This window comes from Nerophis lumbriciformis, linkage group LG08 (genome assembly GCF_033978685.3).
Source record: "Nerophis lumbriciformis linkage group LG08, RoL_Nlum_v2.1, whole genome shotgun sequence".
NCBI classification, from domain to species: Eukaryota; Metazoa; Chordata; class Actinopteri; order Syngnathiformes; family Syngnathidae; genus Nerophis; species Nerophis lumbriciformis.
In genome coordinates, this window is record NC_084555.2 from 37,355,001 (window position 1) to 37,381,657 (window position 26,657).

Consider the following 26,657-nt stretch of genomic DNA (forward strand, 5'->3'; position numbering starts at 1 on the left):
ATGTTTACATTGTTACAGAATATTTTGTCATGTTGTTGTCAATGTTGACTGAGTGGCCATACTTTTTTTTTTGTAAATAAAAGCCATGCCTTTTAAAAAAACTGGCCTACATTTATTTTTTCCTCTTCATTTTAAATAAAAAAAATAATCGGTAAAAGGAAAAATAATCTATAGATTAATCGAAAAAATAATCTATAGATTAACCGATTAATCGAAAAAATAATCTATAGATTAATCGATAGAAAAATAATCGTTAGCTGCAGCCCTAGTTATTTATGCATCATATAACGTACACTTATTCAGCCTGTTGTTCACTATTCTTTATTTATTTTAGAATTGCCTAATGTCTATTCTTGGTGTTGGGTTTTATCAAATAAATTTCCCCAAAAAATGCGATTTATATATGTTTTTTTCCTTCTTTATTATGCATTTTCGGCCGGTGCGACTTATACTCCGGAGCGACTTATACTCCGAAAAATACGGTAGATCATGCCCCTGGTGTCCTGTGAGGGTAACGGTATTAACTGAAATGCATTATCATTATATGAGTACTGCAGTGATATTTTACCTGTTCTTGAGGAGGTGATCGAAACTCTTTGGTCTTCTTGGCAGTAATGGCGGCAGACATATTGAGCGCAAGCATCAACTCGTTGTAGCGAAACTTTTGGTTGTACTGCAGCTTGGAGACAAAGCTGTCCGAAAAGGACACGATGGCTTCAATGCGGTGCTTCAGCTCACAGTCGCAGAAATAGTGCAGCAGCTCGCACATCTGCAAAGGAAGACCATGTGTTGTTGTGCCACTGACTGAAAGGTCAGACCATGTCAGTCCCTGTCAATGTAATGTACACCTGTTCACATGCAGTATATAAACATAATCGGGTTATGTGTGCATTCTATCACCTGCCGTTTCACAGGTTCAGGCAGCCTCTTCTCCAGAAGCCCTTTCATCAGCTGTTTAGCCTCTTTGGCTGCTTCTTCCTCTCCAGCTTCCACCGCCTTTTTCTCGGCCGCCGTTAGTCCTTCCTTGTCTGTCGTACCGATGGTTTCTTCCTTGGGTGTCTCACTAAATACATTAGGGTCAACAAGGAGCAAGATCTTATGAACATCCTCACTGCAGAGTACGCCCATGGTCAGCAATGTGCTGATGAGCTTCAGGATGGGCACAAACTGGTACTCGACCCCTCCTCCTACAGGATCACGGATGTAGTGGCCGCCTCCTTGGACAGCCTCTGTCAACATTGATATCGCTTTTGCTTTTAATGCATCCAGTGGTATCTGGGGACTGTACAGATAATGTTCCCGTTTGGTGTTGATAAAACATGGCGGAGCAAAGTTTAGGCGGGGCTTGAGCGACGTGCTGAGCCCCACCCCTGGCGGAAAGTGTTTTTTGGAAGCATCAGAGAAGAGTCGGATGGAGCGCGTCTCAGCCGTGACCGGGATGATGAACTCATCTTTCATCATGAGTCGAGCCTCTTTGGCTGTCTCCAAATGGATGCTGATGAGGAGATTGTAAAAACCCTCACGTAACATGCCTGACAGGTACTGGTTGTCGATGGTGTATAAGAGCTGTGATTGGTCCAGGTGGCTGCAGAGGGCGTGGGCCACGCGGGTGTTGCCCAGTGCACAGAGAGCACAGTAGAGCTTCAAGGTGTGATAGTGGAACTTCCTCATGTCCTCCTGCTCGGACAATTCCATGATGTCAACACACCTTTAAATAGATAATAGATAAGTATATCAATGATCATAAACGATACTTAGAAAAAAATGCCGTATCTGAACACATTACTGTACTTTTTTCCAGAGTTTTTTCATAATGATACATCAAGAAACAGTAGGTTAATGATGTTGTACTTCTGTACTGTTCACCCGTAATGTACCCAAAATATGCAAACCATGAGTCTCCTTTGTCTTTCTGCCTTTTTGTTTGCAATTGTGGGTAGTAACGGCATGTTTATGCAAATATCACATCATTTGTAAAGCATTTACATTAACATTTTATATCAAAATGTGCATAATTTAAAGGCACAATGGTTATTTTAATGTGCAGTCGTCAATGTAAACCTTTATTGTTTGAAAGCAAATAAACACATTCCATTCATTATGCAAAGTTGTTTGTCCTTGTGGCAAAAAAAACAAAATTTAATGTGTTTTGTATACTTTGACACTTTACAAAAAATATGGATGTTGTAGTGAAATATTTGTATTGGTACTTGCTTTGCACGGTATTGAATAAAAATGGAGGACAATACAAAATATTATGTAATTTTCAAAGCCAGCAGTATAATAGTGTGGACTTATGGGGTTGTCATGAGACAGGCGCAGCAATGTACTATACTTTTTACAAGCACTAAAATGGAAAATGCAAATATGCACACATGTAACTCATAGATGTATCAAGGCAGAGTTCACTTTTAAGGGAAATTAAAGATCCCTTGTGTTGAATTGACACTAACTGCAACATGTGGCATTATGTGAGTTGTTTTTTGGAAAGAATTAACCAGTAACCGAGGGACAAGCGGTAGGAAAATGGATGGATGGATTGATGGTTATACTCTTTGTGAGGTCTAGACTAAGGCTGTGACCAGTGCTGGGCAAACCAGTTTGTTCAGTGACTTTTTTCCCCAGGAGAAAAAGTAATAGACCTAAAAAGTACTTTGTTCCCCGTGCCATCAAACTACAGGACTCCTCGTTAGGGGAGCGTGGGAGAAGTAGGAAATAGAGAGAAGATAAAACATGGTAAGAGGCACAGGGACAATGCACTTTGATCATCATTATTATTATTATGCATACAATTTATATAATTACTTTATTATGCTATTTATCTGTTTCTGTGTTCTCGGTATGATGTGCTGCTATTGCTACTGTCCTGTAGACTATTTGGTGTTGCTGCCATTTGAACCATAATTTTCATGAGAGCACACGCCAAGGTGATCAAAAATGTTTTATCTAATCGAATCTATCGAATCGAATCAAATCTAATTTGTCTAACCTACAGTAATCTAGTTGAATCTTATCTAAATGTCCAGCATCAATAATCCAAAATGAATCTTTCCAAAGGAAAACTAACCTGTTCTCCTCGGGTATGTGAACCGCCATCATCTGCAGAGGCTCCACACAGTGCAACGACCATCCGTGTCTCTCACTGACTCTCGCCGTTTCCACCTTGAGGAATGTGTTTGGCATGCGGCTCCACAGCACCGCATTGATGGTCTGGATGTCCAGGCGAGGGGGGCACTGGGGCACTGGGTTCTTATGCTCGCTCTTAAAGATGGCTGACGACAGTGGCATGGCGTTCTGCACAAAGTAGCGTCACATTCAAGTGGTTAGAAAGCTCTGTGAGTAACTATCACACTGTGGTGCTTACAACTTCAAAGATAACAGAAATTGTGGACTTCATAAAGTTCTGTACAGTCATCCCTAACTATATCACACTTCAAATATTGGGGATTCTCTACGTTACAGATTTAAACAAAATATTTGTTTTTAATTCTGTTTTAATTTTATTATTTTTAAAACAATGTTCTTTATGTTTTGGCTTTAATTAAAAATTGTATTAAGTTGTATTTATGTACTGTATTACAGTGCAGTATTCACCTAGCCCCCTCTCTTGGGTCTGGCCTTGACATGGCGAGGGGGCTTGCGCGTTCCAATGAATCTGGAGAGCGATACCGTCGGGAGCTTGCTCGTGGTAGGGTCACCCTCGGCGGGCCAGGTTCCAGGGTAGGTCCCAGACAAAACATTACCCCAGCGTGTTGGTACACTGTGAGGTGGCAGCCCCACCAACCAACTATCCTGCAGAGGGCTAACAACCCGCCCAGAAGAAACCCCTTTTTTATGAAACTGATCAGAGAAACAACCAACTACCTATTATATGGGCTTTTTAAACATCAGATCATTGTCTCCCAAAATGTTATTAGTTAGTGAGGTCATTAGAGACAACAATTTTAACGTCATTGGTCTCAGTGAAACTTGGCTAAAACCAGATGAATTTTTCCCACTTTCCTCATAACTATACTAAGTATCAAATATAAATCATTTGAGGTGCTTACTATGAGGTCTGTCACACTGCTACCTCTCTATCTGGCTGTTATCTATCACTATATCAGTGAATTTTCAGAGCTTTTAATATCCATATGAATACCCCGTCAGACCTGTGTATCTGTGTGTAGCGGTCCAGACTATAATTGATAGCTGTGGTCGTACCCAAATAATAAATCAACCCACGCATCGCAACTTTAATACGATAGACCTAGTCCTTGTCTTGGGTGTTACCACCTCCAAAGTTATGGTTCTCCCGTACACTAAAGTAACGTCCGATCATTTCCTTATAAAATGTAAACTACTGACTCAGTGTCAAAAGCTACTAATAACCAATGCTTTAGCAGCTGCAACATTAATACTGTCACAACTACGACTCTTGCTGGCCTACTGCCTTTAGTAAGGGCACTATTCCGAAATTATAACCTTACTAACAACTTTAACAATGCCCTGCGCAATGCCATTGATAGTATAGCACGGCTAAAGCTAAAAAGGCCCCTAAAAGGCATAACTCAAACTTTACAGAAGAAACCAGGGCTCCTAAACTATCATTTAGAAAGCTGGAATGCAAATGGGCGCGACTAAACTTGAGATTTTCCATCAAGCTTGGAGTGATAGTTTAATAACTTATAAACACGTGCCTACCTCAGCTAAAACTAATTAATACTCCAATCTCATCCGCCTCAATGAAAACGATCCTATATGTTACTTCAGTACAGTAGCATCGCTAATCCAACAAGACACTCCCCCAGTAGCTCCACCCACTCGGCTGATGAATTCATGAAATTCTTTCCTAAGAAAATTTAACTCATTAGAAAGGAGATTAAAGATAAAGCGCCCAGTATGACCACTCCTTATGCATCAATCGGTGACGTCTCTGCGCTCCTACTTGTCTACGTGCAAGAGGATCCCCTGATGTCCCCACTATGGACTGGACTCTCACATTATTAACCCTGTCCACTCTGCATCCATTGCACCAGTCACCCGGCGGGGTCCCCACATCTTCGGCCCCTTCCAAGGTTTCTCACTGTCATCCCATTGAGTTGAAATTGTTCTTGCCCTGATGTGGGATCTGAGCCGAAGATGTTGTTGTGGCTTGTGCAGGCCTTTGAGACATTGGTGATTCAGGGCTATATAAGTAAACTTGGATTGATTGATTTAATATTTTGTTAGGTTTCTTTGTCTTTTTTTTCTTCACTTTGTGGACCTGACCGCAAGCCGAAGGATGTGGACACGTGACACAACCAGTAACTGTTTCCAAGGCTCGTCCATCCCAAATAACATTGCTTCAGCTGCAACTGGAAGAATCTTTTCAGGACCCGCACTCCCTCGACCAAATGGGCCGGGTCCTTGGAAGGATGCAGCCGCCGAATTGGGACACGACAATTGACTCTATCAGGCGCACAGTAATGCTTCTGGGATCACATAACAAGCGATCTCATTGGAGACCAAGCATCCAATCAGAGCGTACATTTGTCCAGCTCTCTGATTGTTTGCCTTTTTGACATTAATATAACTTGTGTCTAAATTTTTTACAAGGGCACAGTAGAAATTTGAACGGGTGTAGGAAAAAAAGTTGAATGCGCAGAAGGGTGAGGTTAAGAGAGCGAAGAAAGGGGGCGAGAGAGAGCACTTCCATCTGACTGCAGACAGCACTAATTATTGAGTCTTAATATTGTCCACAAAATACATTTAAATTTGCTCAAATGTTTTTATTTTTTGCTTGAGTTTAATTTATTTTCAAAATATAATGTCTTTACTTGCAAAACATATTTTTCTGTTCTCAAAATCAGCCTTTGCGACCTCAACATTAAGACACACACATAATGCCATTCTAGGCGAGCATCTTTACTACAACGTTAACATGAGTGGCAGTTCATATTAACATAAAAGAGGAGCGGCAAAACGCAAAGAAAATGAAAAAAAGAGACCAAGTGTAGCAGTGATGTACTCTTTTTCCATCGACTGCATAGTGTTTTTCCTACTGCTCCGAGCAAGATGTGGTCTCTGGTTGCCAGAGGCAAGCGTGCTGACTACCAAGCTAAAAGCAAAGGCTATTTTGCTTGATAGCACAGGATTTAAAGGGCCAGTCATGTGCACCGACCCCAGGACGGCTTTGATTTATTCTGCCTCTGCTGTAATTTACAGTAGAACACACTCAAGGCTGTATTGGGTAAAACAAATGTTAAAGGTGACAATGTGGGTGTTATTTCTGTTTCGATGGCTCTAACAATGTTAAAAACTAAATATATTTAGTATGTCATAAACTGTTTTTTTATGTTCTAACCATGAAAAGATTAAATGTGTTAATAATAATCCTACTTTGCGAAAATGTGTTGATCATGGTTATGATCAACCGCAATAAACGAGGGATGATGTGATGTGTGTGAATGGGTTATTCTGTGTATATGCCCTTTTCCCATAAGCCTTTAGCATCTTATGAAGACATTAGAATGCTAAATAAGGCCCTGGCTGAGCTAGTCAAGGCTGAACAGTTTCCTGTGTGAGTGTGTGTTTGTGAGGGAGAAAAACAGAGAGCGAAGGATCCGACTATCTTGCCTTTAGCCTTGTTTCAAGTGGAACAGTTTAGTACAGTAAAGTAAAATATGCATTTTGTTTGCAAAACATTTTGAACAGTACAAAAACTATTATTTTTTATGTACCAAGTTTTGGTACCTTTTTTCTTGGGGGACCAAAAACTATGGTACGATACCTAAAGGGTTGTCCTAAACACTGCAGATAGTTCATTGGTCAATAACGCATCTGCAGTTACACAATGTGAATAGGAATAATTTGCAAAAATGTTGTCACACAAACATACAATGTACCACTTAAAGGGTAAAGTGGTTTGAGGATCACAAACTCCACCTTTATCTTGGTGAGTTCAAACTGGAAGAGGTTAGGGCTTGTGGGTCGCACAAACACAGCAGGGAAAAGCTTGGTGTTGGGTTCCACCTGGAGACAAAAAAGGTTGACGCATAAATCCGCGTACTGTATAAAATTACTTGTGAAAAGCAGCTTAATAGGGCATCATGAAACTTCACCACTTGATGCTTGATGAGTATGCACTATAAACGGGCTGGTGAGGATGACTCATCACTGGGGTGACGCTGAACAGATTTCAGTGAGAACTTAAGAAGATTACACCCTTGAAAGAATTCTCAAAGCTGAACAGGGAAATTGTCAAATGTCTGATATTCAACAATGCAAACGTCAGGACTTAAAAATATGCAAAGACAGGAAAAAAGTTCCTGACAAGGTCAAAAAACTGTTACTAGATGGATGAACAATTGCACATTTGCATTGTATATCCACAAGTCATCCACTGATAAATGACTGTATTAATATTTATTACCTCATATGCATTAATTACCTGATAGGAGGTGGATACCTCCTTGCCGTTGACAGTGAATGTCACCATGCCGGTGGCCAGGTCTATGAGACAACCAATATCCAGGTCCACATTGCTGCGGTTTGGACCATGAGCTGCGTTGGTCACATCGCCACCCCACACCATGTAGCAGTTACTCCTCCTCACGCTATCAGAAAGAAGTCCATAAATACATCCACATTAAAAATCATATCAGTACTATAAAAGATTGGGCTCCAAATCTCACCTCTCATGGACCCGTCCTCGCTCATCTCCCAGGGTGACAGTCACAGTTCTGGTCTTATTGAGGGCAAAGTTGTTGCTATAGTAATGGTAGTCGGGAGTCACCCAGCCCACCCACACACTTGCAGGTTCCTGACCAGCAAAGACCCTCACAGAGTGGTAGTACTGCAATGACACATCAAAAAGTGGAAATGTTGGCGTAAATAGATTTTCTATCAATGTTGATTCAATGAGGCTTCACTACCGTTGTGATGCTGCTGTAGTCCACACGTCTACTTTCATCACTGTGCCGCACAGATCGCAGTGGATATCTGTGGTCAACAACATTTAAGAGGTATTCAGCTGTAGTGCAGTTAATGGGCCTAACGAGGCGTCAGCATTAGTTTTAATTGGCTGGGCCATTTTCTTTCAAACGTCATTATATGGTGACTCACACTATTTGGACAAACATAATGATTCATACTTTATCTTAGTTCTTCATCATTACACACGGTATATTTTTTTAACATAATTGTCAAGCTATTTGTGGAAAAATATTTTAGAGAAGGTTTTTGTTCCAGTGAACATTATTTATTTGTTTTTGGACTTTTAAAATAATGATGACCTCTCATCTTACAAATATTTCTAGATGGACGAAAAATGGAGTGGAAGCTGTTGTAAAGTATGATAGTATGATAGTACTGTATGATGTACTGTATGACAATAGTTGTGACTAGACCATAAGGCCTAATTCAAAACTTCCATAGACCCCCAAACCTGCCACATCTATAATTAACCCTTGTTTAAACATTTTGATGGGCCAATAAGATGAAACATTTTTCAACAAATGCACATTGAAATTGAAATTGTTTTGATGGCCACGTGGGTGGATTGCCAACTCCGGGCATGGAACGAGATCCTGCCTCAAGTGGAGGAGCTAAAGTACCTCGGGGTCTTGTTCACGAATGATGGAAAATGCATTGTGAGATCAGTGCAGCGTCTGCAGTAATGCAAACTCTGCATTGGTCCGTCAAGGTAGAGAAAGAGCTGAGCTGGAAGGCAAAGCTCTTAATTTACCGGACGATCTACGTTCCTACCCTCACCTATGGTCATGGGCTATGGGTTGTTCCCGAAAGGACAAGATCCCAGTTAAAAGCGACTGAAATTAGTTTTCTTCTAAAGGGCTCTCCCTTAGAGATCAGGTGAGATGCTCTGTCATTCGGACGGAGCTCGGAATAAAGTCGCTACCATAGCCAGTTGAGGTGGCTCCAGTATCTAGTCAGAATACTGCTGCCGGACGCCTCCCTGGAGAGGTATTCAGGGCACGTTCGACCAGTAGGAGGGCCAGCGGGAGAAGATGGATGGTTGGATGTGCAAAACTGTGCCTTAATCTGGCCATGTTTATTCATATTAAACCTGCATAGGGCTCCTTTAACACAACAATGTACAATAGAGGACTACCTGTGTTTAACTTTGAGGGTCTCATCGTCATGCACTCCATTCATGTCTACAACAGGACTGGTCTTGAAGAAGGAATGAAACTCCACAGGCATACTGAGACGACAAAACACCATATCTGCATTGCTGTTCTGAGAGCCAAATGTCCTGTGAGTGACTTTGAGACACGGGGGGCTATCAATGGTCCCATCAATCCTGGTTACCTGAGAAGAACCAACAAAGTTGCGTCAACCGTCCAATTTTTGTTTAGAAGATGTATTAAAGTGTTTGGTCATACTGTGATATGATTGTGGTCCTTTGGCACATTGACAAACGTTGGCAAACGCTTGCTGAACCACATGGTGAGTTCTCGGTTCATGTTGACAGCGAAGGGTTCAAAACCCTCCTGGAGGCCGCACATGGTGTAATACTTGAAGGTGCTGGCATCTTTGCCTAGATTCATACGACCCACCTGAGCCAAGCCCAGACTGCACACTGGAATGAACCCTGCACAGGAAGCAAAAGTTAATGCTTCATTATGTAGTCTTCTGACGAATGCTACTACCCCTCCTTGACATCGCTCTCCTTGACGAGCCATTTAGTTTCCTGTGTAGTAGCAGTAAACAAGGGCGATTGAAGCGAAATCCAGACCGTTGTTGGAGCAGGAACTACACTAAGTCATTTTTACTGTACATGTTCCTTTGAAACCAATCATATTTATATCATATTCATAAAACTTCTCATAATTAGGTATTGCATATTTTTTTGCGGAGACATTCGTCAATTTGTGCCATTTCTTTTGTTTTGACTTTTTGGCGCTTTTGAGGAGTGATGCATTAAAAATAAGCCGACCAAGCATAGCTGTGCATTCTAAGTATGAAGCCTTTAGATAGATACTGTAATTCTTCATCACATTAAAAGGGACATATGATGATTTACATTTAACACACTTCCTTGTGGTCTAGATCAGTGTTTTTCAACCACTGTGCTGCGGCACACTAGTGTGCCGTGAGATACAGTCTGGTGTGCCGTGGGAGATTATGTAATTTCACCTAATTGGGTTAAAAATATTTTTTGCACACAAGTAATTGTAATCCGTAAATAATGTGCCGTGGTTGAGTGTCTGTACTGTCTAGAGCTCAGCAGAGTAACCATGTTATACCATACCATATCAGTAGGTGGCAGCAGGTAGCTAATTGCTTTGTAGCTGTCGGAAACACGTTGTGTCATGATCCCAATATGCAGGTAAAAAGGTATCTAATCCTTAAACCAAAAATAGACAAAAGGCGAGTCCCCTTAAGAAAAGGCATTGAAGCTTAGATATGGCTATGCAAAACGAAACTAAAACTGAACTGGCTGCAAAGTAAACAAAACACAAAGTGCTGGACGACAGCAAAGACTTACAGAGTGTGGAGCAGAGATGGCGTCCACAAAGTACATCCGAACATGACATGACAATCAACAATGTCCCCACAAAGAAGAAAAGCATCCGCACAACTTAAATAGTCTTGATTGCGAAAAAAAAGCAGGTGCGGAGAATAGCGCTCAAGGAAGACATGAAACTACAACAGGAAAATACCAACAAAACAGGAAAAAACACCAAAATAGGAGCGCAAGACAAGGACTAAAACACTACACAGAGAAAAACACCAAAAAATTAAAAGTAATTCAAGGCGTGATGTGACAGGTCATGACAGTAGACCTACTTTGAGACAATAGCCATAGTGAGGCATGCTTGGTTATGGTTTGAATTCATATCCAACAATTGCAAGAACAACTTTTTATTTTTCAATATCGGCTACTGAATTGTGTTTTTTAATGATTTCTGCTTGTGGTGCGCCTCAGAATTTTTTCTATGAAAAAAATGTGCCTTGGCTCACATAAGAACAACACTCGTCTAGATAATATGTATTGGATATGCTTTTGTGGAAATTTTGCTCCACCATCACAAAACCTATTTTCTGTGTACCGTATGTCTACATGATATTCATTTGTGGAGGCGTTCCCGGATTGCAAATGAAGCCACTCCAAAAGTATCAAAATGTGTCTTTTGAAAATGTGCACTGTATATACAGTATCATATAGACGCACATCACTGTTATTTTTTTCCAGACACAGTCGAAAATAAACATATGGATAGATAGACTCCATCACATTAGGTACACCTGCACGCTCTCAGATCGATATAAAGCTGCATAAAAAGCTGGTTTTAGCAGCAATAATGCCAGTGTGTGTTGAACGTTAGTGTTGTTGTGCGCATGCAAGGATTACATGAAAATAATACTTAATCTTACTTTATCTTTTGTTACTTCAAACTCAGCGGACTCATACAGAGCTTTTCCCCTCTGGCTGATAGCTTTGCTTAATGTCCAAATAAGTACATCCACTTCGCTGTGACATCACAATGTAGCCAGATTACAAAACCCCGTGGTCAGAGGCATCCAAAACTGTGTGCAAGCTCACGCAAAAATGCATTAAGCTTATTATTTGAAGCTTTGGCATTGTTTATTACAAGTATCCGATTTTGTAACAACATTTATAAGTCAGGAAAGACAAAAATAATCAAAGGTCCCTTCTAAATATAATTATCCTTCTTTGATCTTTGCTGATAGGACTTTCTTATTCTGACTTCATCCAATGAGTGCATTCTTTTTATGTTGGCAGAAAGAACAACTACAAGCTTCAGTCAAACATGAGACTTACACAAGCAAAGGTAATAGGGGCTTGACCTTCTCAAGTAATATATCCTACCACTTTTAAAATACTATTGAATTCATGGTAATATTTGAGTTTATATGAAAATTTTGACCACATGTGGATCACAGAAAACTACACACACACACACACACATTGTCTCACCCTCCTCCGTTTCAAAGTCAGTGAAGCAAAGTTCAGAGCCTTTTGTGGTGATGAGTATCTCTCCATTGAGGGTGAATATCATGGATTTGTCCTCCATGTTGATCATGCAGCCCACCACATCTCCACTGTGCCAGCAGCGCCCAAACAAGCGGCTTCCCATGTTCAGACAGTGGCCCTGTGTGTATTTCAAGTATATGGAACACTGACTGCAAACATGTTCTGTCTTTTTTTGAATGGCTACTTTATGTAATTAGTAAAAGTCACACAAATATCTTACACACAAAGTTCTAATGCTGATTTGTGAGGAAAACTGGTGGAACTGGATGGAACCAAGCTTGATGTTTTTGGAACATAAATATGGATGCACGCAACATTGTGGAGTGAGCATATGACAGTCTACTGAAAAAACAATTATCGCAAAAGGCACGATGTGCACATTATGTAAAATAATCCTTAAAACTGAACATTTAACTTGTTTAAGACATCTGGTAGGACCCTCATTGCAAATTGTATTAATTGGCTATCCCTAGTTCAAAGTGTACAAACCTTTACTAAAATAGAGGCTGTAATTCATTATTCATATTTACATTGTTTTTTATAGAAAACTTTGCTTAAATATACAAACTTTTCTATGTACGAACCCTGTTCAAAAAACAATTAAGTTCATAAATTGACGTTCCACTGTACACTAAAAAAAACATGCTCTATTGCTTTAACGTGCAACATGTAATATAATAGGAGAAATGATTACCCTGTATCCATCAAAAACAAAAGCTAGATCATCTGTGCCCAGCTCCACATCTGGCTTACATCCAGGTCTGGCCCAGCCAACTCTCATGTCTCCTCCTGTCACCGCCTCGAATTCAAAGTACCATTTGCCTGTCTTCACCGCATACGTTCGCTCTACTCGAAAGAAGCGGATTTTGTCAATGCTGAGCCGTTCAACCACTTGTCCTGGAAGGAATACCAACAGAGAAAGACTGGTTTTCTATACCATTTTGAAGCGTGTTTGAGATTACTTTTGTCCACAACTATAGTTGAACATTGATGTTGGACCTGACAGAGGGCCTCACTAACAATATAGCTATTTCATTCCAAAAGGGTTGATGGGTTTTAAGTCAGGGCTCTTACGTTCCCCTACATCAAACTTTATAGACTTTGCTTTGTGCATCGGGGCACAGTCACTTCCACAAAGTGTGTAAAATTGTCCATACGTGTTGGTAAAGTGATAATTAAGACGCACCTGCTTCTTGATCAGATGGCTCTACGTTGTAACCATAACCAATCAAAGTGCGAATGGCCTCCCGTAGACTGTCGCGGTTAGACTTCTTGGTACGTTCATCCAGCATTGAGTAGGGGACCAAGCGGGGGTTACGTTTACTTTTCAGATCCTGCAGGAAGCCACAAAAGTGGACAACGTGTCAGTCAGAAATCCGTAACTTGATTTGTCTTTTTTACTTCAAACGGCTATCATTCTTTAAAAAAAAAAAAAATCTTCCAGAGCCAAAAACATCGGAAAACAACATATGCAACCCTCATAGGGCTGCTTTAATGTGTGTTCAAATCAACCCAGCATGCCTCGCTGTGAGACAATATGGAAACATTTCAATCAAACATTATGTGAACTGAATACTTACTGTAGCAACAATAATTACAAGACTTGATAATTACAATTTATCAGCATATTAAAATAAATGTAAATAAAAGTCAGCTTACGGTGGAGCCAATGGGAGCTCCTCTATTTCGCTCATAAAATCCAATGACCATTCAAAAACCGCCAACAATACTCCATTTACATTTCGTTATTTGAATATTAACCAAGTTAAAGTTAAAGTTAAAGTACCAATGATTGTCACACACACTTGTTCACCCCCTGGGAGGTGAGGTGAGCAGTGGGCAGCAGCGATGGCCGCGCCCGGGAATCATTTTTGGTGATTTAACCCCCAATTCCAACCCTTGATGCTGAGTGCCAAGCAGGGAGGTAATGGGTCCCAGTTTTATAGTCTTTGGTATGACTCGAGTATTAGTGATTTTGTTATTATAAGCGCTAACGCAGACAAACTATTTATAGCGATGCAGTGATCACCACCATGTGTCCCTATGTTTACATCAACGAGTGGTCTGCTGCATCCTCGCTCCCTGGACGTTTATTCAAGATCATAAATCATGCATCTCACCTGGACAGAAGAAGTATGAGTAGGTATTCCGACAAGTTGGTACACATTGACAGCCATTTAGGACACGAAAATGGCCAGAACAACACAAAAAGACGCTTGGTCACCCCATCCCAATAAATGCAAAAAAATTATATTAAGAACTTTCATCGTCCTATTTTTCGTAATGGTTGTGAACGATAGACAAAATTCCAAAAAAAGGGCAGTTCCCCTTTAAGTAAGAGAAAAAGAAAGAACACAAAACATGATCAACAAAATGTGTGAGCACAGCCCATTTACCTGTTGAATGCCGTAGGTCCATCCTTGTCTGATGCGGTCTTTGGCCCAAACATTGTGGGCATTTTCTGCCAATTTATCCACCAGCAACTCTTGGCCTGGAGTCAGTTTCATCTCAGACAAGTCTAGAGGGGATGGTTTATAACCACTGGACATCATAAAGCTACAACAGAGAACATTTTAAAGAGTCATGAATGTCTAAATATTGAATGATTATAAATCAGGTTAGAACAAAACTCTCAGTATCTTAACGAAAGAGAAGACGTTGGCTCTTACTTCTTCGGGAGTTTGAGCTTCTTTAGTGATTCGTCAGCATTTGGATTGACCTGAACAACTCGGCAACCCAGCGCCAACAGGGTTCTGTGAACGAGAAAAACAATACAGTTAATAAACTTGCTTAATCCCAAACATCACCTCTGCCTTGACTAGACATGCACAGCTTAGTGGTAATAGAAAGGTGGGATGTGTTAATGCATTAGGTTGTACATATCTGCCATAATAAAAGTCAAGGGAATACTCAAGAGGACTCAATTAGGTGTAAAATTGTCTTCATACCGTGTGGGAGGAACCTGTAAAAATATGTTTTTTCTTCATTGACGTCAATGACACAAAGATTTAACGAGCTGTCTCAGCTAGCTTTTACTACATATTGAGAATAATTACGGCAAAATTATATTTTCCAAAAACACACTGAGCGCAACAAAGAAAAATGAAATTTATATTGCGTTAATAAAATGCATATAAATTATTAAGGAAATCTATTCCTACACAATTACAAAAGAAAGCAGATAAAAATAGGTTAAGCTTTGTCAGTGTGCCGGAGTGGAGTTTCTTGGTGTGGGGTGCCGTTAATGTCTCCTGGTTTGCATGTTGGCGTTTGGGCTGGCTAGCAAACTGGCACTGGTTTTGTCTATGTGTGGTTGTCGGTGGCGTTTTTTTGGTTGTTTTGATTTGGTGCGGTGGTTCTGGCCGTCGGGGATTTTGCAGTGGTTGTCTTTGCTGTCGTTTGTTTGCTGTGCAAGCACCTGTGGCCGCTGTTATGGTCCTTGGTGGTGCATGCGCGCTGTGGTTGTCGGGTCTGGCTTCGTTTTGGTTTGTCTTCATGTTGGTTGGCTTGTCGGCCCGGACCTACCCTCTCACTCTGCCAGGCCGTCCTTTGCGCCCGATGTCTTGCCGTCATCTAGGTGCACGCTTGTCTGGGGTTGACCTTGAGAGGTGCGACGCACGGCCCGATCTGTGAGAGGGGGATTTTTCTGCCAATTCTCAGTGGACGGTGGGATCCGAGCCGTTATTTGTATTTATTTTATTATTATTTTTTCTTTTTTTATTTATTTTGGAGAGTGTTGTCGCCTTTGGAGCTTGCGTGCCCTACTGGGGCCCGTCCCGTGCTGCTGCGGCCAGGCTGTTGCAGCCGGGCTGTTGTGGCCGGGCTGCGTGTCTGGGGCCCCTGGGTCTCAATGTCCACCGATGTCAAATGCCCGAGGGGGCCTGCTGAGTCTAGTCCCCGCACATGGTCTGTCGTGGCACCTCGGTGTGTAGTGTGGCATTCTGCTGGGTAGTGGCCTTGTGTGTTGGCGTGTCTGGGATTTCGTCCTTTCTTCCCTGTTTTTTTTTTTCTTCCCTCAGGGGTCCTGTCGCTAGCCGGCCAACCTGCATGGGACGGTTGTCCCTTGTTCCCTGGGTATCGCACCTGCTGTTTTGGGTTTGGCTTTCTGGGTGGCTGGGGCTGTACTTTGGCTCCCGTACACGCTGTGAGAAAAATATATTGTACATGCAAACACACATACAGTTGCGATCAAAAGTTTACATACACTTGTAAAGAACATAATGTCATGGCTGTCTTGAGTTTCCAAAACAAAAATTGAGCTGTTTGGCCACAATGCCCAGCAATATGTTTGGAGGAGAAAAGGTGAGGCCTTTAATCCCAGGAACACCATTCCCACCGTCAAGCATGGTGGTGGTAGTATTTTGCTCTGGGCCTGTTTTGCTGCCAATGGAACTGGTGCTTTAAATGGGACAATGAAAAAAGAGGATTACTTCCAAATTCTTCAGGACAACCTAAAATCATCAGCTTGGAGGTTGGGTCTTGGGCGTAGTTGGGTGTTAGAATGGCCTTCCCAAAGGCCTGACTTAAACGTGTGGACAATGCTGAAGAAACAAGTCCATGTCAGAAAACCAACAAATTTAGCTGAACTGCACCAACTTTGTCAAGAGGAGTGGTCAAAAATTCAACCAGAAGCTTGCCAGAAGCTTGTGGATGGCTACTAAAAGTGCCTTATTGCAGTGAAACTTGCCAAGGGACATGTAACCAAACATTAACATTGCTGTATGTATACTTTTGACCCAGCAGATTTGGTCACATTTTCAGTAGACCCATAATAAATTCATAAAAGAACCAAACTTCATGAATGTTTTTGTGACCAACAAGTATGTGCTCCAATCACACTATCACAAAAAAACAAGAGTTGTAGAAATGATTGGAAACTCAAGACAGCCATGACATTATGTTCTTTACAAGTGTATGTAAACTTTTGATCGCGACTGTACATACATTCATACATACAGTACGTGTGCACATACATGCATACATACATGTATGTGCACATACATAGGAACCTATGTACATACATAGGTACATACATCCACACATAATCATGTTTCACCAAACATATTAACGTTGCCCCCCCCCCCCCCCCCCCCCCCCCCCCCGGGGATACTTGTTAGAAACGTGGCACACTGCTAAAGCTTAGCCTCCTATTTTACCATAACAATTTATAAGGTTAATACAGTCCACTCCTCTTTCTACTCCCCCCCTTCCCTCTTTATCTGCTTTCTTTTTTAATTCAACTATTCATTACATATATGTATTGTTGCATTTGAAGCAATTGTAATGATGATAATAGAGGGATTTTTTATTATTATTTATTATAATAGTGTTATATTGTTGGTATGTTATTGCTCAAGTTGTAGTGTAATAATGTTCATTGTCATTTCTGTGTTATTACTATCTACTTAATTTACTGGTTCTTTGCTATAATTTTCGTATCAGATTTATACATATCATATTTCCTGATGTTGTTCTGTTGTTGTTGTTGTTGTTGTTGTTGTTTTTGTTGTCTCTCTGTCTTGTCCTTGCAATTTCCCCCTTTGTCTCCTTTATTTTCTTCTTTCCATCCTTTCCTGCTCTGGTCTGGCTGTGCCAAACATTAAATACATCCAAATGATTGCATTATACAAATAAGGCAACAAGAGAAGTAACTCACACTTCTCTTTTGTAAAGTACATCTGTACAGTGGATGCAAACATCGCATCCACTTTAAAATAATTCTCCTCACTTTCAAAGCCATCCATAACCTGTCTCCTTCATATCTCTCTGACCTGATCCATGTCGCCACGCCCTCACGTTCCCTAAGATCCTCTTCATCCATCCATCTCACTGTCCCTTTATTTAAACTGTCCACCATGGGTGCCTGAGCTTTCAGCCGCTCTGCCCCACATCTTTGGAACTCTTTACCACCAGACCTTCGCAACTTAGATTCAATATCCCTCTTCAAATCAAGACTCAAAACACACTTATTCCTGACTGCTTATTCATTGTAATCATCTTTTCTTTTCTCTTTGTTGTTGTTGTTTTTTTTATCCAATTTGATTTTATTGTTGTGATTTTGTACCGTGTCCTTGAGTGCCCAGAAAGGCGCCTTATAAATAAAATGTATTATTATTATTATTATTATTATGGGCATCTACATCAACAATATAATTTCCCTGTGTAACTTGACAGGGACACGTGAAAAAAAAATGCATATACGGTACTATTAGTGGCCGTGTTGTGAGTGATCTGGCACAATTGATGAGAAGTGCAAAAGTGGTGCAGACCGCCCTATTTAAATTCATTGCATCATGCTCCAGGCTGTGGTGTTTTGCTGTAGTGTGAAACATGCCGCAGACAACTATAATAGGTAACACAATTTCTGTATTCCTCCAGTGCGATCTACAACAGATCCTATTTCCTAGCATGCCAAAATTGCTATCTGGGATTTCCTAACATGCCAAAATAGCTATCTGGGAGATGCCGGTGTTGTGCCAAAAACACTAGCAATAACTGTGATGGTGTGCTAAAATGATCCAGACAGCGTTGTTAATGTCATGCCCTAATTGCACAGCTTCTGCTCAAATCTAAATAGCACAATGTACAAATATTGAAATCCATCCAATATACCAAGGAATGAAAAGGTTGAAATGGTGATAATTGAATGGCTTTCTGTTGCAAGCGAAGTCTATGAGGAACCATATCGAGTTAGCTAAATGTACGTACTTCAGAGTTTCTGTGGACATCTGCAGGTTGTAGTTCCTCTCAGTCTCGGGCAGCTTAGAAAAATCCACCAGACACGGATGTTGCCGCTTATTATCATCCCTGATCTGTGAACAAAAACAACATTTGTGTCAACTCAACCCCTTTTCCTCACCAAATGATACTCAGCACAGTCTTGTCGCAGTGGACTGACAAGTGAAGAGGAATGTGGTCTAATACAGGCTGCTACTGATAAAGTAACAATATGCTCTAGTGAACATGTTATGAGGGAACACTTCCTCTCGGTGTATGACTGAAATACAAAGCGAGAAATGTAATTCCTCTCACGAGGCTGCACTCTTTGCCAAAAAAACAAATTTTGGCAATGCTGCAAGGCAATGGTGAATGTCTACGAAAAAACATGCACTGCTCTATGTGTGTGTGTATGTGTGTGTTTGTGATGAACATCAGCCAGCTCTAAACGCTACAGGAATTCACTTTGGAAGCAGCTTAGAGCAATTAAATTTAAAAAAGAACATCTTCTATGCAGATTTGCATTGTAGGGGGAGTACAAAGCTCATCATATGCAAATTCTGCATCTTCAAAATAGAATTAGTTGTAATAGATGGAGGATGTTCATATATTATAGGTTACACATATTAAACACATATTGCTTCAGTTGTTTTTTTATTACTACTAGGGCAGAACAGGTGTGTTTATTTATATTAGCTACACTGAACAATAAACCAAGAACATGTATATATAGTATAGGATAACCATATACCCAAATGTATTAGGTGCCCCAGCACCACCTAAGAAAATCCAATCCAAAATCTTTAATAGATAATAATGCTCAAGATCTAATACTTGCATCACAATGACATGCATTCCTCCTGATAATGGTAACTAAATTATTAGGAACACCTCTCAGTATGATGCAGTGCTGTTTTACACCACAGCTAACTACTGTGTTTGTACTTTGTAAAGGCAGAATTACATGCATACAAAATACTTAAAAACAGCTGTTCTGTTTGGTTTTATTAGATTGCAAAGGTGTACGTTTTGAGGTAAGAGCTGTCTCTGGGCTAATTGTAAAATAAAATTGAAGATACAAGCATCCTTGCATTAATTGGCTAGGCAAATGCCACAATAAACCCCGCAAGATTTGCTGGGGGAAAATTGTCTTATTTACAAGCAATAGCTTATTGCTACAGATTGACACAACTTTGTTTTCTAATCATTGGAACAAAGAGAACAAAGAAAGTTTCGAAGAAAGTTTCGAAGAACGTTCCAAAGAAAGCGACGTTGATTTGGTATATAAGTGTTTAAGTTAAAAGCTTTGTCAGAGGACTAATTAAACTTGTAAATTGAGGTACTACTCTAACTAAATGTAATCTAAATGTGGGTTACGGAAATAACCTGCGTATATTATAACATTATTATTGTTCTTATTGGAGACAACTACCATTATCATCTCAGGGCATTCAATCGATAGCAACTGGACTGTTTGGTTTGTCTTAGAAGACGTTTCGCCACTCATCTGAGTAGGCTTTATCAGTAGACTCAGCTGTCTACCTGTACCTTAGGGAGAAACAGCACTCCTTTGAGAACAAAATGTACAGATTCTGGACAGGGAGGACCGATGGAACCAAATAGGAGTGAGGGAAGCCATCTATGTCAAGGTTGAAAAACCATCCCTTAACAGAGGAGGTGGTCTGCGACACCAACTGTCTCCCACATACAACACTGTCCTTTCAACCATTCATAAAAGACTCTGCAATTTAGCCTCCAACAAATAACAGGAGTTAGAAACATTCTGGTCACAGAAAGTGACCAGTATGCCATTTCTGCCATTTGTTTACAACTGAATGGAACGCCTACGTGGGGGATTCCGACTATTTTGGACTGGTAGTAGTCGATACACAGCGATCGTTCTGCCACACAATACCTAAATGCTGACGAGGGGAAATTACACTTCAACGACTGTCGTTGGCTTTGACAGTTAGGATCGCTCATTTGCATCAAAAAAGTTGTTTTTCTCACTACGATAGGGCGACACCGTCCTTGCCCAGGTTTTGGAGTATAAATATTTGGGGTTTTGGCCCCAGCCGCTAGATTAGATCTGACCTATCTAAGTCGCAAAACATCTTCTAAGACAACCCAAATAGTCCAGTTGCGATCGATCTAATGCCCTGAGATGACAATGATCTAGATGAAGGAGAACATTCATAGACAACTACCACTATATACATCGGGGGTGGAAGGGAAATTATTTGTCTTTTCTGTGCTATTGTCACACAGCAGTGAGGGAAGTCCAGTTTTGGGGTTGTCTGGCAAACTTCCTGTTTTATGTTGAAAATCTAATCCTCCTCTCGTTTCAGGCCACTTGCTCTTCTCCTGTGTCACTGGTCTGATGTCTCTCCTGATTGCTTGATTGCGCCCACCTGTGTCACCCTCCCTCATGTGTATATAGTCCTCGTCTTCCCCTGTCTGGCTGCCAGAGTATATCGTCTCGTCGTGTACCTCCAGCCGTCTTCCACAGTCTTGTCCCAAGTTGTTAAGTATTGCCTCGCCTTATTCCTTGATTTCTTTGTACCCTCTGAAGAAGAGTGATTTTGATTTCCTAAAGTTTTTTGGTCAGTATTTTTGAGCTAATTTCATAGTGCTGTCTGTGCCTTCCTTTTTTCCCTCTTCTTGGAGCGCCTTAATTTGTAGTTTTCTTGTAGCTTCTTGTCTCTTCCTCTTCATGAGCGATTTTCCTTTTATGTAGCTAATCATATATTGTTGTTTTTTTGTTATTAGATCAGTGTAGAATTTTGCTATTGCCTTTTTCCTCCCTCTGGAGTGATTTTCCGTTTATTGTTTTATGCCCTGTGCTACGTTTGTTTTTGTACTCTAGTGTATCAAGTATAGAGTTTGTAGCTATTTGTTTAATCAATCTGTCTAAAGAGAGTTCTAAGAAACTGCTGAAATAAAGCCTGTGTCAATCGTCCCCCATCTGCACCTGAGTCCTCATTCTCGCCAAGGCTTAACAGCTATAAAACATTGTCTGTCAAGTCTTCAATCTAACTCCAGGCAAAACTTGATTTTACTATTTGTCTCATGGTGCTTGTACAATCAATTTCAAGCCTCATTTATGCTCGTTCATAAAATAAAAAATTAAATGCCAAAAAAAAATATATATATACCAGGTAAGCGTTATTCTTGGTTTATTGCAGTATTGGAGAACTCTCAGAACTCCTGTTGTGCCCTTGTGTGAAGCAACACTGAGTCATTAGTGACAAAATGGTTGTGCTACCTACAAATAAACTATGAAGAAGCGGCAGATGACATGAAAATCACTGAGCATGGACAATGACATTTTTTTTTCCACTTACCCTCTTTTTGGGGCGAACCGCAAATTATGAGAGAGAAAGCAAGATGACGTACAGGCTTTTGTTGTGAATCAATACTATTAGTGAACTACGCTTAGAAAATGTGTCATTGAAATGTTTATTTCTCATGGCAAAATGCATGGATTATGTTTATGTTTCCTTTCAAATCTTGATGATATACTGTAATTGTAAGTGACTAAAGTGAAAGTTCTCACCTTGCCGTAGGACCAGCCAAGTTCAATCTTATTCATGCCCCATAGTTCATGGATATTCTCTGCTAGTTTGTCCCGAACCTTCTCCAAATTGGGCGGCATAACAATCTGAAGAAAAAAATCAATCTTGTCTTATCAGTGCTAAGGCAAAAAAATACATGACTCTGTTCATTACCTGGCTGGTTTCCACAGGTGTAGGAATAAAGGAGCCCTGTGATGAGATGAGGGTGGTTCCCAGCAAATCTCGTACCCCATTTAGGTCCCTTTTGTATTCTTTCACCGGCTCCACCCTCATCTTCTCCTTGGGCAGCAGGGCCTCGTAACAGGGGGCGTAACTTGATGGGGGCAAGAATTTAAAGTCGCCATGTCTCCCGCCGAATAAGAACCGGACCCTGACGACATAAAAAATGGTCACTAATTAGAATTGTGCGGTGGCGTCTTTTCCAGGGTGTACACTGCCTTCCACCCAAGTGCAGCTGGGATGGGCTCCAACCTCTTTGCAACCCTGAGAAGGATAAGCACTATAACATGGATGGATGGATGGATAGTTTGAATAGGAATGCTAGCAATACTAGGGTGGCATGGCTCAGGGGTAAGTATGGGTACCGTTCGCATTTGAACCTATTCGGTACAAATTCCTGGTCCCTGGAGATCAATACTCGTATTCAACGGTATAATTTTTTGGTACTTTTTTGTTTGTTAATAAATGTTAAGTGTTTGATAATAAATGAAGTAATATAAATTATTTTTTTACGTAACATTCAAACATGAGCTGATTATAATAACTGTGCTATCCAGTTGTTGTTTTCTTGTTTTGTTATACCATATCTGAGTCTCATTTGCAAGTATTATATAGTAGCCTTTGCATGAGTTGCAATTCCAAGACTTCAGATGGCAGTAGTGTCAGACTGTGGTGTGTTGCCAAGCTAGGAAGTAGCCTTTGCCATGGAGCTTAATGTGCCAGTCTACTCTTATGTTACGCCCCACAGTACAAAGTCTTTATACTCAGCTTGGCCAAGTCCGCTCTGAGTGCTGCCCGAGTGATTATTTCCTTGATCAAGTGTTTAAGCCGGTGTTTAGTCTGCAACCGGACCTGACGTCACAATTATCAAAAATATGACCAACTTTGATTTCACATGAATCGATACCAGGTAGTACCGACAAAATTCAATCAGGGCCCATAAGAGTACCAAACTCAGTATCCATTCCTACACAAGAGGCAGAGAGGTTGGAGTGTTCCTGGTTCAAATCTTGCTCCTAGTCACCACCGTTGTGTCCTGGGCAAGATATTTCACCTACTTTGCCCCCTGGGTCACCCACACTAAACAAGATGTAAATACTGTGAGATGAGCATATTCATATTCACAGGCATAATAAATGTGTATCTCCAGTACACTCCTTACATTTCAGCAACTATTTTTGTCACAGTAGGACAAAATTGTTAAAGTGTAACTTAAAATTGTAATTTACAGGAGCCAGTGCACAGTTTGCAGTTCAGTATTGATTTACAATCCACTGAAAATGACTCAACACAGCCATTATTGTCTTTAATGGCTGGCAACACAGGTGAGTACAAAGATAAGTGTCTTGGTCTGGGGCAGCACTGGGTAGCTTTGAGATTTGATTCTGACATGTAGTGTGACATTGTGAAACATAGAATGATCTGTATTTGGACTGCATGACAGTTTTACATGATAACGAGCCCAAACTAACATTCAAAATAACAAGTGCCTTGCTGAGAAGTGGCCAAGTATGTCTTCAGATCAGAACCCAACTAGGTACCCGTGGGCACCCTCAAGTAGAGGGAAAGTGGAGGGGTGCAAGGTGTCTAAAATCCACCTGCTCTTTGATGCAATCATGGAGGAGTAGCCCAAGAGGATTCCAGTAAGAATCTGTGCAGCTATGGTGAATTCAATGCCCGAAAGGATTAAGACTGTGCTAGATAACAATGGTGCTTATATTAGATATTCACACTTTGGACACAATGTGGACATGTCCACCAAAACGTGTACTTGCTTGTGTTGTCAGCTACTTAGACACCAATGTGTGTCTTTACATATGTTCAGGGGATAATAAGTAAAATACTTTTCAAGCACACTGACTACTTTAAGCTATATCCACAAATCATGTATTATCCCTTCGAAAGCTTTAAGGTCCAATCTATTAAGATCATAAATAACAAATGCTAAATTGTGTGGGCAAATTTTTAAACTGTGGGTCAACTGTGTGTACCATTAGAGTAGTGGTCATGTTATGTGCTGAATTGATAACAAGTGCAAAAGTGGTGCAGACCACTCCCTTTAAACAAGGATTCTGCGTATACTACAGGCTGTCACCATGGAGACAGTCATTTCCCTCCACATTCATTATCATGTTCCATCCTGTGGATGTTTTGCAACATGCGGCAGGACTCTATAAGTGTGCCTCTTTTTTTTAATTTAGAATAACTCCTGCAATGCGATCTAGAGCGGAACTCAGGTTTTAGCGCGCTTAAGTTGCACTGTGGCAGACGCTGGTACTAACTGCAATTGTGCGCTGGAATCATCTAGAGCAGAGGTCGCCGACCCTACAATCGCGATCGACGAGTCGATCTTTGAAACCCTACCAGTCGATCGCGAAAACATAACCAAAAATTGTTTTTATCAATATGACATTAGTGACATCCCCACCCAGAGAGTGGCCAACAGACCCGCCAACAGGCACACATTTTAACCCCTGAACATACCCGTACGCCTTGCCTCTCTATTTTCAGCCACACCACGGCCACACCCCCGAGCATGGCCGGACACTTCAACCGCTCGTCTAGAAACGCGCATGGCATGGCGTGCACAAAAATCATCGAGCTGCAACAATGCATTAAGGCAGACTGTTGCAATGCATCGGACATTTTCTAGCATCCTACTGTTTGAGAGGACTTGCATTTTGGGGACGCATATGGCACCCACACTTTTTGGGCAGCAATCAACTGGCTCCTCTCTCCAGCAACGCAGTGTTCTGCTGGAAGTTCTACCACGTCTTCCACAGACTGTAAGGTTCTGTAAAGGTGAGCGGCCTGTAAAGGTGAGCGGCCCGTTGGGACTTGCCGCCGTCGCCCCTCAGTCCGTCAAGGAGCCCACCGTCATCATCATCATCGCTCGACTACAACAGGAAGCCAAACAGAGTCGGTGAACATTTCTCCAAAGCCCGGATTTTGCCTTGTTATATACAAAAGTAAACATTGAATCCCGTCTCCCCTGGGAGGGGTCACCCACATCTGCGGACCTCTCCAAGGTTTCTCATAGTCATTCACATTGACATCCCACTGGGTTGTGAGTTTTTCCTTGCCCTTATGTGGGCTCTGAACCGAAGATGTCGTTGTAGCTTGTGCAGCCCTTTGAAACACTTGTGATTTAGGGCTAAATAAATAAACATTGATTGATTGATTGATTGACATGTGCAAAGGCAGTAATATATGATAAAACAAGGAGGCAGCTATAGAAGGACTTCCCTGTTTAAAGTTAAAGTTAAAGTTAAAGTACCAATGATTGTCACACACACACTAGGTGTGGCGAAATTATTCTCTGCATTTGACCCATCACCCATGATCACCCCCTGGGAGGTGAGGGGAGCAGTGGGCAGCAGCGGTGGCTGCGCCCGGGAATCATTTTGGTGATTTAACCCCCAATTCCAACCCTTGATGCTGAGTGCCAAGCAGGGAGGTAATGGGTCCCATTTTTATAGTCTTTGGTATGACTCGGCCGGGATTTGAACTCCCAACCTACCGATCTCAGGACGGACACTCTAACCACTAGGCCACTAGTTTATCCACTCTTGGTCACAAAGAAAAAACCCGCCAGGTGAACAGCTGTATATTGTATTGTATATCATCCCTACACGCCTGTTTCAAAACAGGCTTGAAAAAGCATGTTCCAATAAGTTTTTGTTTTTGAGGTATATTGATTATTTTTGGTGTCTGCTGTCTCCAAATCAGCCCTTAAGTCATTAATCAGTTCAAAGATGGAATTTCTATTTCTGACAAAAATATGTCAATTGTCAACACGAGAAGAATATTGTCTCTACCTATTGTCTGTCATTGCACTCATTGCACTGATCGTCTCCTTTTCACCGTGGCGCAGCCATTTTTGCGTAATTCTGCCAGTACGCACGAACATTCCCGGCATGCTACACTATTAGGATTAAAAAATCATATTAAGAGCACTAAATGATTACATCTGCATCTTCATCTCCTCTCAATGTGGGTGTTCTAATCAGCATATTTTCAGCATATACGTACATGAAGACAGACACACTAAGGTGCTCACTGACTCACGCGTACTGTGGGCGCAGTGGACTCGGTGCGGAATGTCCGTAGTAATCAGCGCTTCCATGGTTAGAGAAACTTTGCGTGCGTTATCAAGTTTGCAC

At 41.1% G+C, this 26,657-nt stretch overlaps 1 protein-coding gene across 5 annotated transcripts in view; it reads right to left on the minus strand.

Annotated features, from left to right (window-relative positions):
- LOC133611746 (ryanodine receptor 3-like) overlaps positions 1 to 26,657 on the minus strand; it is a 359,447-nt gene that overhangs the window by 151,533 nt on the left and 181,257 nt on the right. For all 5 annotated transcript variants that reach the window (XM_061968833.2, XM_061968834.2, XM_061968831.2 and 2 more), the window contains 17 exons: positions 22,429 to 22,645; positions 22,257 to 22,361; positions 18,692 to 18,795; positions 14,653 to 14,736; positions 14,380 to 14,539; positions 13,170 to 13,317; positions 12,678 to 12,880; positions 11,927 to 12,101; positions 9,366 to 9,574; positions 9,092 to 9,291; positions 7,896 to 7,962; positions 7,656 to 7,816; positions 7,412 to 7,577; positions 6,907 to 6,993; positions 3,068 to 3,294; positions 901 to 1,708; positions 569 to 769 (listed from right to left, as the gene is read on the minus strand). In XM_061968833.2, the coding sequence (XP_061824817.2) occupies positions 569 to 769; positions 901 to 1,708; positions 3,068 to 3,294; positions 6,907 to 6,993; positions 7,412 to 7,577; positions 7,656 to 7,816; positions 7,896 to 7,962; positions 9,092 to 9,291; positions 9,366 to 9,574; positions 11,927 to 12,101; positions 12,678 to 12,880; positions 13,170 to 13,317; positions 14,380 to 14,539; positions 14,653 to 14,736; positions 18,692 to 18,795; positions 22,257 to 22,361; positions 22,429 to 22,645 (3,322 nt within the window). The remainder of the gene's footprint in view (positions 1 to 568; positions 770 to 900; positions 1,709 to 3,067; positions 3,295 to 6,906; positions 6,994 to 7,411; positions 7,578 to 7,655; positions 7,817 to 7,895; positions 7,963 to 9,091; positions 9,292 to 9,365; positions 9,575 to 11,926; positions 12,102 to 12,677; positions 12,881 to 13,169; positions 13,318 to 14,379; positions 14,540 to 14,652; positions 14,737 to 18,691; positions 18,796 to 22,256; positions 22,362 to 22,428; positions 22,646 to 26,657) is intronic.